The sequence below is a fragment of the Alexandromys fortis genome, unplaced genomic scaffold, assembly GCF_014885135.2.
Source record: "Alexandromys fortis isolate MF-2015 unplaced genomic scaffold, M_Fortis_MF-2015_v1.1 scaffold_262, whole genome shotgun sequence".
Classification (NCBI taxonomy): Eukaryota; Metazoa; Chordata; class Mammalia; order Rodentia; family Cricetidae; genus Alexandromys; species Alexandromys fortis.
This window is the reverse complement of record NW_026068147.1, coordinates 780792-795018: the sequence shown is the minus strand read 5'-3', so window position 1 is coordinate 795018 and position 14227 is coordinate 780792. Positions and strand designations below refer to the sequence as shown.

Genomic DNA, 14227 nt, shown 5'->3' with positions numbered 1-14227 from the left:
AGAAGAGAAAGGGAAATGAAGGAGGGAGAAAGAGAGGAAGGGGGAAGGGAGGGAGGGAGCTAGCCAGAGCTGTGATTTTCCATCCAGAGAAGGGAGGCGGTGGATGGCCTGGGTGGCAGCAGCCTTCCTGCCTACAGAAGCATCTTTCCAGACCTGGGTTCCGTGGGGAGGAGTTTTGTGGATGGTGATGCACTGATGGAGGAGGGTCATTTGTCTATGTGTTACTTTCATTGGTTAATAAAGAAACTGCCTTGGCCTTTGATAGGACAGAAAATTAGGTAGGTGGAGTAGACAGAACAGAATGCTGGGAGAAAGAAGCAGATTCAGGCAGACGATATAGCTCTCCTCTCCAAGATGGATGCAGGTTAAGAATCTTCCTGGTAAGCCACCACTTCTTGGTGCTACACAGATTAATAGAAATGGGTTAATCAAGATGTGAGAGTTTTCGTGTAATTATTTTGGGTAAAGCTAGGCAGTGGCCGGGGGCCGCTCCCATCTACAATGCACACCTTCCTCCTTCGCAGGCTCTTGACTGCATTCCTCCACACCAGTTCTCATCTCCTAAGGATTAGCTCCCCAGTAGAAAGCAGCCGTAGTCTAGGAAGCACACTCTCAGACTCTCCTGCTCCTGTGTCCCCTCCCTGCACATGCTGGACCCTTCTCTGCTCTCTACCCCTCTACACTCTCACAGACCTCAAGACAAAGTGCAAGGATAATTCCATGTTTTATTCCATAGGCAAGGGGGTCTGGTATGTGTCCAGTCTTGCTGGATGGTCAGTCTCTGAAGATGAGCAGAGGGCATAAGAGGATGCTCCACGGAGGACTTTGACTACAGTGCCCTGCACCAACAGTCTCGGACTTGTCTAGGATGTTGACGATCTCAGACACTCTAATGCTTCCAATATGCTGAAAATTTTTTAAAAGCTTGTTTGATTCACGAGTACAGCCCATTATGAGGAAGGTAGTATTGAGATTTCCTACAAGGAAGAAAGAAAAGAATCAAGGATACTTCCGAGACTCAAGGATCCTGCTCTCTTCCCAGAGGCCCTCACCAATCAGGACACCTGCTCTCCCACCCGAGATGTGGACACCAGGAACTGTACTCTTCTTACTTAGAGTTCATGTCTAGTCTCCTGTACCCGCAGTCCCATCTCGGGATCCCGCCACTCTCTCAGGTGTACAGTATACATGACAGTAACCTGGTAAAAGCTGTTCTCTCACCTGCCTGAAACTTTAAGGTGGAACTGTAACAGGAAGAGGCAGAGAAGGGGCAGGTCTCTGTGGTGACAAAGTTTGGAAGACACTCCTGGTCATGCCTGCCCACACAGGTTGGACAGTATTTGGCAGAAGGCGCTGTGTACTTGGGCTCACTGGCCTTCAGCCTCACAAAGGGCTCCAAGTTGGTTATATTGTTGCAGAGATAGGTCCTGCAGACTCTGCTGTAGGAGGCGATCGACACTCCGGGTGGAGACACGAGGTAGGAGATTTGTGGGGGATAAGATAAGGCTGAGGTGCAGCCTTTAAAGCTCACAATTCCCCTGCTGTTCCCTGAGGAGCAGGGGGTCAGAGAGGTAGAATCAGTGTCACTGGCCCCTCCCAGGCTGCCTCCCTTCCTAGCCCCTCTATTTCCTGTGCCCATTCACTGCACCTGCATGGGGCAGAGAAGTCTTTATCTGTGCCTCCTAATCCTTCTTACGGGAGCCCCTCTGCTGCCCTGGCTCCTATGTCTTCATCCTTCCCTCTCCCTAGGGACCTGTCCACTTCCATCCTCCACTAGAGCTATCTGAGACCTACCCCATTCTGGCCAGCGGTCCCTATTCCTCACTTTCACTCCTTGAGCCTCCCAAAAGCCGTCACTCCCCAGTGATTCGTGTTTCTTTTGACTTTGTGTGCCCTCAAGGAAACGGGAAGTGTTTCACAAGCATACCTTTTCATTTTGTGCACGTGGTAATAAATAATCAGCACTATGCTTTTACTATCAATTTATATACAGTTGTGCGTGCACATGTGCTCATGTGTGTATGCACGTGTGTGTGCATGCGTGTGAGTGTGTGTATGTGTGTGTGTGCGCGCATGCACGCTCATGTGTGATCCCAGTCCTGGATGTTGGAAGTATAGCTAGGAAGAAGGGTGAGCAGAAGGAGGTGTATCACCTGTCTCAATGTACACTATCGTCTCCTCGCAACCCTCTTTCAGGTTACACACCATGCTCCTCAAGAGAAGCCACTTCCAGTTATGCAGGGTCACAGCTCTGAAGGCCGAAGCTGTCGCCTCATAGCACAAAAGAGCTCCAGTCCCTAAAGAGAGAGTATTCTTCCAGTTATCCGCCTCCCCACCACCTTCTTTTTGTTGTAGGAATTTTTGTTTGGGGTTTTTGTTTTGTTTTGTTGTTTGCTTGCTTGCTTTTTGGCTTTTTCAATATAGGGTTTCTCTGTATAGTCCTGGATGTCCTGGCACTCACCTTATGGACCAGGCTGGCCTTGAGCTCAGAGAGATCCACCTACCTCTGCCTCCCGAGTGCTGGGACTAAAAGCATGACCCATCACGCCTGGCTTTCCACATCACCTTCTTAAGATCAGCACACAGAAAGCCTGTCGCCTGAGGAGACTCAGCCCACCTTCCACCTGTATGTAGGTCCAGCCTCCCAAGTGTTGGGGCCTCATAGTATGCAGCCCCACAGGACATACAAGGCAATAAAGAGATGGCCTCTAAGAGGCAGAGCAGCTGCAGAGATCTCAAATTCTGGAGTCCCATGCTTCTGTGTCAGGGTCCCGGATGTGACAGATCAGTCTGGAGCCAATTTCTGATGAAGTCTCAAGTTTGGTTCTTGTCAGTCCCTGAATTCTCTGTCCATTTGCCTACGGGTCACTGTTTCTAAAGAAAATTGACCATGTCAGTTGCTGTAGTATGGGCTCCCTTGAATCTTTCAATGGCATAGGTTTCCTACCTCTGTGGTCTCCCCTCCAAAATAATTCACACCCAGCATTATCTGTGCCTCAAAGCACACCTCTCATGTTCATGCCTAGGTCCTCCCTCTGGCCACGGTGCTGCTCCAAAGACCCACCATCATACAGGCTGTTCTCCAACCAAAAGTGAGGACATCAAAAAGCAAACTGCAGTGTAATGATATTTTGTTTGCATTTTAACAAACAAAGCTTGCCTGAAGATCACAGTGCAGAGCTAAGACACTAGAGGCCAGGTAGTGGTAGCACACACCTTTAATCCTAGGACAGGGGTTGGGGGGTTGGCAGGTTGGGGGAGATGGATGGATCTTTACCAGCTCAAGGCCACCCTTGGGCTACATGAAACTGATCCAGTCTAAAATAGAAACAGCTCACACAAAGGTGATCCCAGCACTTGGGATCCCACACCTTTAATCCCAGCAGTAGGCAGGTAGAGACAGGAGTAATATGGCTGGGTGGAGAGAGGAATAGAAGGCAGGAGGAGACAGGAGCTCAGGACAGTCTGAGGAGCAGCGCACACCAAGGAGCAGTCAGTCTGAGGGGCAGTACAGTCTGAGGCAGTCAGTCTGAGGGGCAGTACAGTCTGAGGGGCAGTACAGTCTGAGGCAGTCAGTCTGAGGGGCAGTACAGTCTGAGGCAGTCAGTCTGAGACAGTCAGTCTGAGGGGCAGTACAGTCTGAGACAGTCAGTCTGAGGGGCAGTACAGTCTAAGGCAGTCTGACTAAGGACACAGTCTGGGCAGTCAGTCTGAGGACAGGATCACCCTTTGGTCTGAGCATTGGTAGAGGTAAGAGCTCTAATGACTGACCAGTCTGCTTCTCTGACCCTTCAGCTTTCACCCCCTGGTAGCTGACTCTAAGTTTTTTATTATTAAGACCAATTAGAGAGCTGGGCGGTGGTGGCACACACCTTTACCCAGCACTCAGGAGGCAGAAGCAAGCAGATCTATGTGAGTTCGAGGCCAACCTGGTCTACAGAGCAAGTTCCAGGACAAGCTCCAAAGCTACACAAGTGAAATCTTGACTCAGGGGGAAAAAAAACACATTAGAATTTGTGCTACATTGAGGATTGGAACTTTTCGAACCAAGCATGGTGGATCACACCTGCACACCCATAGTCCCAGCACACAGGAGGCTGACCTAAGTTTAAGACCAACCAGGCCAAACAAACAAACAAAAACAAACAAACCCACTACATGAGACCCTGTCTTAAGTACAAAAGGCCCGTGAGAGTAGATGTTAATTAACATATTTCCAAATCCCTTTGTTTACTAAGGAAATTAAAAAGTATTTAGAAGTGAACAATAACGCCCATGGTGCATATCACTTACACACAGGAACACACATAAAATCTGCGAGAAACTAAATATGGGCACCAATGTCAGTTTCATGTTACATACCAGGGTGGCGTAAGCATATAATCCCAAAGCTGGTAAGGGGAAGGACTGCAGGACCAGAAGTTCCAGATCACCTTGAACTAAATAAGTTCAAGGCTAGCCTAGCCTACATGAAACCCTGTGTCAACATAAATCAACAAAACTACATAAACCATTCAAAGCAAACTGGCGCAAGAAAATTATGTAATACTTCAAGCCAACAAGACTAAGGATCTTCTGACCAGCAAGAAAAAAGAGAGCAAGCCAAGGCTAAGCCTGTGAAGAAACCATCCTCGTAAGAGAAAAGGCACAAAGGCCAGCAGGCATTGGAGGAGATGCTCAAATCTAACTGCAACCTGAGAAATGCAGTCATCTTGCAAAATGTATTCTCACGACACACCCAGCAGGCTGCCTGCTTCAACAGGCCAGTGGTGATAAGGACACTTCCCTGCTCTGCGGTTTCTGCAGTGATTGAGGGAAAAAGAGGAAAGTGGGAATTAGCTTCGGTGTCTGGAGCCTCCGGCAGGGAGAAGTCTAACAGTCAGATTAGGTATGTGAACACCCACTTCTGGTATATCCTAGCTAAATATAATGAAAATCTCCACCCTCCAGTAAATGAGGAGGATTCATTTTTTGTGATGATGGCTTTGGGAAAAGGAGCACGCCTCCTGAAACTAAGGGAGTGCACAACTTGCAGGGAGGCTCACCAAGGAATATCACACAGTTAGAAGAATTGATGGGATGCACTCAGTGCAGCTGGGCAGTGGTGATGACCTTTAATCCCAGCACTCGGGAGGCAGAGGCAGGGGAATCTCAGTGAGTACAAAGCCAGCCTGGTCTGCAGAGTCAGTTCTGAGACCCTGTCAAAAAAAAAAAATTAAAAAACTGAGCTGGACACATGGCTCAGCAGTTAAGAACACTGGCTGCTCCTCCAGAGGACCCAAGTTCAATTCCCAGCACCTATGTGACAGCTCACAACTGTCTGTAACTCCAGTTCCAAAGGATCTGACATCCTCACACATACATACTTGCCCGCAAAACACCAATGCATGTGAAATTTAAAAAATAAATAAAAACATTTCCGGATGTACACGTGCACAGGGATTGGTCCTAAAAGCACAGCGAGATATATAACCACACCCCCAAAATACACGTGTATACAAAACAGTACACATCTCCAGATCTCCAGGGATCACACACAAGATCAGAAATACACTAACCACCTTAGGACGGCGGCCTATGGGAAGCTTGGGGAATGAAAGTGAAAAGTCGGGGTTCACAGGAATGGGAAATTCTTAAAAACCATGTGGGAAGGGCTACAAAGTTCCCAGGCTTAGCGCTCCAAGCTAACCTAAAGTTTCAGTCTCTCCCAACTCCCCTTAAACTGGGAGATCTTGTGCGCAATGTCGTAACTCTGCCTGATTCTTTTTTTTTTTTTTTGATTTTTCGAGACAGGGTTTCTCCGTAGCTTTTGGTTCCTGTCCTGGAACTAGCTCTTGTAGACCAGGCTGGCCTCTGCCTGATTCTTCATTCACAAAGAAGTAGGGATTATCCCTCCCCTAGGGTAGTTGTGGATACGGGGTCACTGTGGATAATAATAAGATGGACACGGAGTCACTGTGGATATTAATAAGATGGACACGGGGTCACTGTGGATAGTAATAAGATGGATACGGGGGTAGTAATAAGATAGATAGATAAGACTGGCTCGAGGGTCAACCGCTTATGTGTTTGTTCCTTTCGGCTCCCTGCTCCCGATTCAAAGCTTGGCTTCTCTGACCAGCCATTCAGGCGATTCCAGTCCCCCTCCCCTAGGCTGGGCACAAAGCACCTACCTTCCCCGCTTCAGTACCCATCCTCCGCATAGCAGTCCCGCTGGCGGTCACTTCTGCCTCCTTCTTTAGCCTGGAATGCCACAGACACACGGCACTGTAACGCAGAGGTGTGTGGCACAAGGCAGGCTAGAGACGGCATTAAACACCAGATATGGAAGGGAAAACCCAAGCGACCAAGGGCCAGGCCCAGTGGGTGAGGGTGCGCACGCTCAGTGCGTGTGAGTCAACGCCTCCCGCCCTTGTTGCCCCTGCGGTGGGGGGCGGGGCAGGACCAGCCTCGCTCTGGTTGAGGTTATTCGACGCCCCATTGGCTACCTGCCTCCAGAGTGAAGAACAATCTGGCAAGGGAAGAAGAGAGGCAATGTGTGTGCGCGCGCGCGACTCAACTCGACGCTCTATTGGCTGGTGGGACTGTTACCATGGAGAAGCAGACAGGAAGGGAAGGGGCGGGCCCTCGGTGAAGGATCTCGAACCCTATTGGTTGCGCGGCACAGCCTTGGGCGCTGTCCTCGAAGCTTATTGGTCCTTGCGGGAAGGAGCGGGAAAAGCAGCTCGAGGTGGCCGTTCCTCTTCGCCACTTTGTCGCCCTTTTCCCTGGGCCTTCTCCTGGCTGAGTGTGAGTCGGCTCGAGGCTGTGGTAACCACCGACTGGCGGCATGACAATGATCCCAACCCCTCTCCTGAGCTGGGTCCCCACCATGGACTCCCTTTGCTGCTCAGCACTTCTCCCATCCACCCATCCCACCCCACCTCCCTACCCCCACCCTGGCTTCTGAGCACGGTCCTCGTGCCCAGCCCCCTTCCTGGGACCCTGGAGCATTTGGGGGTGATGGATGGCCGCCGGAACGGGGGCACCCACGGAATGGTTGCCTGGGAAGGGACTGTGCCATTGACTGTTGTTGGGTGGGGTTCAGGGATAAAAGTGCCGCGTGCAGCAGTGGTTATGTGGATTTTCAAGAAACCCATGCAGTTAGGTTCAAGGGAGAAAGTGGTGTCCTGAGGAAAACACCTTTGGCCTACACCAGGTCGTCATCGCAAATGGCAGGGACTCAATAACCATTTTGGAAGAGGTTGATTTTGTTTTGTTTTTAAGAAAGCCCAGGGCAGTCTTCAACTCCTAGCAGCGATGGCCTTGAACTCCGACCCTCCTGCCTCTACTCCCCCCACCCAAGACCTGGTAACACAGGCACGTGCTACCACACCCAGTCAGTTTTGGGTTTTTTAAGACAGACACCAGTTGCCCCGACTGGCCTGGAACTCACAGCAATCCTGCTATCTTAGACGCCTAACTGCTTGGATTACAGATATGAGTCCGCAGGCATGGTTCAGTAAATGTTTATTAAACTAATGGAGTCCAAGAAAAATACCTAATAAGTAAGTGATACAGGCCAGGAAGGATAGCGAATTCAAGGCTAGCCCTTACTATTTATCAAGACCTTGTCTCAAAAAAAGGGGGGGGGTGATGGGGGAGAACATTTGGTTAGCATGTGTTTATAAAGTCCTAGGTTCAATGCCTTTTTGTTTGTTTGTTTGTTTGTTTGTTTGTTTGTGGTTTTGTTTTTCTAGACAGGATTTCTCTGTGTCCCCCTGGCTGTCCTGGAACTCCCTCAGTAGACCAGGTTGGCCGCCTCTGCTTCCCAAATGCTGGGACTAAAGGCATGTGCCCCCACCGCCCAACCCAATAACCATTTTTTAAAAGCAAATCCCCTCTAGTGAAAATGGGATAGAAAATCCCTTGAGAATAATATTGTGACTGAAGAGTACAGAAACAAAGCTGGCCTTGGTGACAGACACCTTTGACCTCTGCACTCTGGAAGCAGGAGCAGATGGGTCTCTATGAGTTTGAGTCCAACCTGGTCTACACCGTGTTCCAGTCCAGCCAGGAATACACACATAGTGAGGGCTTGTCTCAAAAATAATTAATTAACTAATTGATTATTTTTTAAAAATCCAGGGGGCTGGAGAGATGGCTCAGAGGTTAAGAGCACTGGCTGCTCTTCCAGAGGTCCTGAGTTCAATTCCCAGCAACCACATGGTGGCTCATAACCATCTGTACTGAGATCTGGCGCCCTCCTCAGGCGTGCGGGTATACATCGAGGCAGAATGTTGTATACATAATAAATAAATCCTTAAAAAAAAATCGGGGCTGAGGAGAAGGCTCAGTCAATAGTACCTTGGGCACATGCCCGAGTACCTGAGTTCAGGTCCCCCCATTAAAAGCTGGGTGCAATGACCTACCTGTAACCCCACCACTAGGGATGGAAGCTGCAACAGGTGGATCTCTGAAGCTCATTGGCCGGCCAGTCTAGCTAAAGCTGTGAGCTTCAGATTCAGTAAGATGGCCCTGCCTGGGGGAAAAAAAAGTCAAAGTGGAGCACAATGGACGAAAGCTATCTAACAATGTGGACCGCTGGGCTCCACACATAGGTGCATGAACCACGCACACACTCCTAAAACCCACACCCGATCATAGTGATGGCATACAAAGAGCAGATGGACATGATTAGCACAGGTGGGACTTAGGACTGAGCAGCCACGTAAGAATGCTTTTAAGGACCGGATAAATGCAAAGAGGTTCGCTGGCGGGTGTTGAAGAGGATGCCCGGAAACCCTGTTTGGGATGAGAAGCATCCTTGAGAGCTCTGGGAGGGCAAACGTATCTATGCCTGAAGCTGGCATTCAGCACGACTAAAGAGGAGGATGTTTGTGCTGAGCAAATACTTGAGAAAGAAAAGAGGCGTTTCTGGGAAAGGAGGGTCTATGAGGAAGGCTATGGCGGAAGAGAGGAGAAGCAGGGAGAAAAAGCTGGGTCCTGAGAGGGACAAGATGAATGAGCACAGATGTGGCTTCCCAAAAGCAGAAGGGCTGGTGAGGACAGAGCCCATGTGACTGTCCTGAGCCACCACTCCTGCTCTAGATCCATGGACCCCAGTGAAGCACCTGCTCTCCACCACTGCTCTGCTGACTCTTCCCCAGGGAGTGAGGACAGAGTTCCCCAGAGCACAGAACTCATTCCCAGGAGACCTGTCGGTCGCTCTCCCACCTGTGCCCGCTGTCGTAACCATGGTGTCACAGCCCATCTCAAGGGCCACAAGCGCCTCTGCCTCTTTCAGGCTTGCGAGTGTCACAAATGTGTCCTTATCCTGTGAGTATAAGATTTGGGTGGGGGAAGGGGAATGGTTCTCCTCCAGAAAGCTGACTTCTGACTCTTAGGGAACGTCGGAGAGTCATGGCTGCCCAAGTGGCCTTGCGTAGGCAGCAGGAGGCTCAGCTAAAGAGGCACCTGGCTCAGGGCCTGATGAAAGGGACAACCCCCCTGAAAGCTCCCCTCCGTGTCAAGAAGGGAGCCATTCGACCAGGGGTCCCTTGTGAGTGTCTCTGGCTGGGGATGGGACAGGGATTTGGATATAGTAAGAGTAAGGACTTGCATCCCTGGCCTTAAACTCAGTCAGCATGTGGCCTTGGGCAAGGTGTTTCCTCTCTCTGGGCCTCACCCTGTCCAACTGTCTGTCAACTGTACTGAAGGGGCTGGGGAGGTGAGGCAGCAGTCAAGAGCGCCAAAGCGGGCCGCTGGCTCTCCAGGCAGCTCACTACATCTGTAGAGCGGCTCCAGAACCTATTGCCTTTTGCCTCAGCAGATACCATGCACAGATGGGGCACAGACATACATGCAGGCAAAACACTCATAAGAATAAATAAAATTTTATTTTAAAATGTGGGCAAGGGTGCAGTGACAACTGAAAATAGAAAATGGGGGATGGGGACAGTGGGGTGGGTCAGGGTAAAGGTACTTGCTGAACAAACCTGAGCTCGATCCTCAAAGCCTACATAAAGGTCAAAGGAGAGAACTGACTCCCCAGAATTGTCCTGTGGCCTACACACACACACACACACACACACACACACACACACACACACACCATGTCACACAAACAAGAAGTTAAAAAGAGAGCCGAGGAGTGGGGCATGGTGAGCATGTCTGTGACTCCAGCCCTAGAGAAAGAAGAGGAGAGTGAGTTGGAAGCCAACCTGAGCTACCAAACTAGATGCTGTCTTGAGGAGAAGGTGGAAGGGTTGGGAAAGGGAAGAAAAGCCACAGAACAGACCGGGGCATGATAGCATATGGAGGAAGGAGGATCAGGGATTCAAAGTCAGCCTGAGCTACATGAAAAAAAAAAAGAATAAAGAAATTATTAATCAAACCGCTGCAAAATCAGAGAGAGACGAGAACTTAGCTGAAGTTGGGATAGGATAGGGCTCAGGAAAGGGGTGGATCTCTCCCTGGTTCCTCGCAGCTGGAAAGGAGAACATAGCACCCCAGCCTCAGAGTCCCCATGGAGCAGTCCCACTGGTGCTGACACCCCCTGGGAAGGTAAGAAGACGGGTCCTGAGGGATGGCTCCTCGCCTGCCTCCTGCCCGGACTGTCCCCTCTGTGCTCTCTGCACTGGCTTCCAGCCCACCCCTGACTTGTCGTTGCTCTTCAGTGACTCACCTGGGACCTGTGGGAGAAAAAAGATGGGACTTTAAGAGCTGCCCATAGCTTCGGGTCCTGCCCTCATCCTGGAGCATGCTTGCTTCTGCAGGCTCATGCTCCTGCCCTGGGCCCTCTCCCCTTACAGGAGAACTATGGGCCTCTCCTGCTCAGCCGCCCCCAGGAAGCCTTGCCTTTGCCCTGGACTCCAGTACCTCCTGGGCCTTGGGGCCCTGGACACTGGCTGCCACCAGGCCTCTCAATGCCACCTCCAGTAGTGTGCCGTTTGCTGTGCCAGGAGCCTGCTGTCCCTCTGCATCCCTTCCCTGGTAAGACATCCTCCTGTTGCTCGACAGATATCTGAATGCTAGGTTGCCGCCACACCAGAAAAGGGAGAGGAAACGGACACGTGGGAAGAGGAAGGATATCCATGGTCTCTGCGCCCATCCTTTCTGCTTCTCTTGCCCTCCGTAGGCTTTGACCCTGGCACGTCTCTCCGGCTGCCCACTCATGGAACCCTCCCAACCTGCCCAGGATCTCGCTCAGTGCTGGCAGCTCCACTTTCTGGAGAGCCCCAAGGACCCCCTAACCTGCCTCACACGTAAGTAGGAACACAACAGAAGACAATTCCTAGCCAAGTGTGATGGCGCACAGCTGTAATCCCAGCCCTGGGAGGTTGAGCCAGAAATGGCAGGGTTCCAGGGTAATTTTCAGCTACACTACACAAAGTCAGCCTGGGCTACATAAAATTCTTAACTTAAAAAAAAAAAAAAAGGAAAAGGGTCTCAGACTAACTCAAGCTAACAGGCAGGCAGATCTCAACTGTTCTACTGTTTCCTGAGAGGCACTGACAATATTCGCACCTCTCAGAGCCTGTTTTGATATCAGTAATTTCTAGTAATCTCTCGTCTGGGGTTGTCATAATAATAACACCTAGTACGTTCCCTGACCTTGAATAACATGGCTAAAAGCTGGACTGGAGAAAGCAGGCTAGTGGAGCAGACAAGAATCCCAGTCCCCCTGGGTGTTTTATCTGTTTTTGGAAACCTATGATCTTCACAGTAGTGTGGGAGGAAAAACCTGGGCGAGATTCTCATTTTATAGAAAGCAAAGCCCACAGAGTCCAGTGGCCAGCCTGGAACTTTGTCCCCAGGTCAGAATGCCCCACCCACTTGCCATGTGTCTCTCCTTTTTCCAGATGTTCAACTCTGATACTCCAGTCCTGTGGAGCCCCGGACTCTCTTCTGCTACAGCCACAGGTCTTGGGAAAGAAATGGCCTCCATGGGCCTGGGAGGAGGCTGGGCTTGCAGAAGGGGAAAGCAGGGGGCTGTGTGGAAGTGAGGGTTCCCAGTCTGCTACTCCCCACTCCTTCGCAGGCCCCTGGAACCTCTTGCCTGGCCTGGACATCTGGCCCCTCAGAGCGGCAGTTACAGCGAGAGGCAGCTGAGGCCCTTGTAGGTCTGAAAGATTCATCCCAGGCTCCCCGCCTGACCCCATCTGTCCCCCCAAACCCCGCCTGGATCTCTCTGCTCCACCCCTGTGGCCCACCAGGTAACTTCCTGAGAAGAGAGAATGAAATAAGATTGGTTGGATAAATGGAAGCCATTAGAATAAGCAGCGGCTAACCAAGATGGCCCAGACATGAGCTGAATGTCCTCAGGTTCAAGTCCCTAAGTTCTTAGCCTGGCCTCTGAGACTGCGGTTGAAGTCACTCTTTACCAGTTTTGTTCTAAATAACAAATGTCCAGTGTCTTGCTATCAAGGAAAACCAGGCTCTGCGTGTAGACTTTCCAGGCTGGCATTTAGAAAGACACTGCAGAGCCTGGTCTCCAGACCCTAGCTTCCTGCTCAAGCCTGGGAAGGGAGAGCAGTAACCAGGGTCTGGGCTAGAAGGGCTGATAAACTGCCTCCCAAGAGCTTCCATTTTGCTGGGGAACCTAGAGACCCTCACAAGGTTCAGTGGCAAGACTAGGAGAATTGTGAAGAAGGAGAAAGTTCCAGGGAACAAGCGGTGAAGGCTGAGAATGCCCCTGTCCAATGCAGTGTTGTCTAGAGAGTCTGCTGGAAATGGGAGGGATGAGGTTGGGGTCTTCTGAGTATAGAGATGAGGCTTTTGAGTCTGGACCAGCAGCTGTACAAAGGGGACCAGGGCAATGTTCAGAGCCAGACAAAGCATGATAGCTTTGGTGGGGGCTGGAGAGGCGGGCATAGACCACGGAAGGAGTGAGGGGCAGTGGGTTGGATTTGACCCGAGCCTGCCAGTTCCTGTCTGCCCACAGCTCCTCCTGGGGGAAGAGGATTCCAGCCTGTCGGCCCACCTCTCAGGCCCAGTCCAGCTTCCTCTGTCTCTCTGCACATTGGGCGTCTGGGATCCATCTCTCTCCTCAGCTAAAAACCAAGATGGAGGCTGCCTCACTGGGACAAAGAGATGACAAACTGCAGGCACTGCATATTTGGTATTTTATTTATGCATTTGGCATAGGATTTAATGTAATGCAAGCTTCAGCCTTTTTTTAAAGCTTTCCAGTTCCTTTTGTAGTGTGGGTATTTCCTTGACTGGAGGTGGATGTTCTCATAGCCCTTTTTAAGTCCCTCAATGGAGGCAGCTGGGCAGTTGGAGGACCCATATCTAAATACATTTTTGCATGAGTTTATGTTCTATATATGCCTTTGTGCTCACGTCTGTCTCTGCATGTAAAAATACAGGAATATGTTCACATTGTATGTAGGTTTCTGTAAGAAATAAACCTTTGCTGTTTAAGCCATCAAGATACAGAGTTTACCCTAATTGACATGACTATTTGACTCCCATCTCAAAATAGAAGTCATCTACTTAATAACTACCACATGTAATCCCAGCGCTCACACCTGTAATCCCAGCGCTCACTGGCCGGGGGAGGATTGCTTATGACCTAGCTATAAACAACAACAAAGTAAAAACAGAAACTTGGACTTCTAGTTATGCCCTCATAAGAATAACAGAGAGGGGCTAGAGAGGTGGCTCAGTGGTTAAGAGCACGGGCTGCTCTTCCAGAGGATCCGGGTTCAATTCCCAGCACCTACATGGCAGCTCACAGCTGTCTGTAACTCCTGTTCCAGAGGATCCCACACCTCACCTAGACATGCATGTGGAAGAGTAGCAGAGGAAGGTTCTGGGGTATCACTAATGCGGTGATTAATCCACCGCTCTGTACCAAGTATACCCTGTTTCCTGCTAGCCAGAGAGCCACAAGTTAAGATGACACCTAACTGGGGCAGGGAGACCAAATAAAGGAGTGAAGACAGCCCAGTGGAGACTGGGAAACAGTTTGTATGTCTTACCTACAGGCAGTCTTCTCTAGCCTCATGGATAATTCCCGGCAGAAACCTGGCCTCAGTGTTGCCACATCCTCTGGTTTTTCGAGGGAAATTAGAGAACTGTGTTTCTGTGTCCAACATCTTATAGTAATTCTCAAACATTGGTATAGCTTTCTTTAAATGTTATATTGGCCAGATAACATAGCTTCCGGTCAACTTTGGCCAACAGAATACTAATTTGATACTAATCTAACATGACATTTTCCGGATGGGAAAATTGAAGC

At 50.2% G+C, this 14227-nt stretch overlaps 2 protein-coding genes across 3 annotated transcripts; one reads left to right on the top strand and one right to left on the bottom strand.

Annotated features, from left to right (window-relative positions):
- Positions 1-774: 774 nt before the first annotated feature.
- On the bottom strand, positions 775-2754 carry Lypd4 (LY6/PLAUR domain containing 4). The gene is made up of 4 exons (XM_050127149.1): positions 2688-2754; positions 2154-2297; positions 1222-1548; positions 775-977 (listed from the first exon to the last, which is right to left on the bottom strand). The coding sequence occupies exons 1-4, from the start codon at positions 2752-2754 to the stop codon at positions 775-777; spliced, it is 741 nt and encodes a 246-aa protein (XP_049983106.1).
- Positions 2755-8924: 6170 nt separating this feature from the next.
- Positions 8925-13403, top strand: Dmrtc2 (DMRT like family C2). Of its 2 annotated transcripts, none has more exons than XM_050127098.1 (8): positions 8925-9318; positions 9387-9541; positions 10469-10545; positions 10794-10974; positions 11120-11246; positions 11844-11904; positions 12023-12197; positions 12926-13403. In XM_050127098.1, exons 1-8 carry the CDS (start codon positions 9014-9016, stop codon positions 13036-13038), a joined length of 1194 nt encoding a protein of 397 aa, XP_049983055.1. In that variant the 5' UTR covers positions 8925-9013; the 3' UTR covers positions 13039-13403. The 2 variants fall into 2 exon arrangements, with proteins under 2 accessions (XP_049983055.1, XP_049983054.1); XM_050127097.1 differs by having other exon boundaries at positions 12909-13403.
- Positions 13404-14227: the final 824 nt, after the last annotated feature.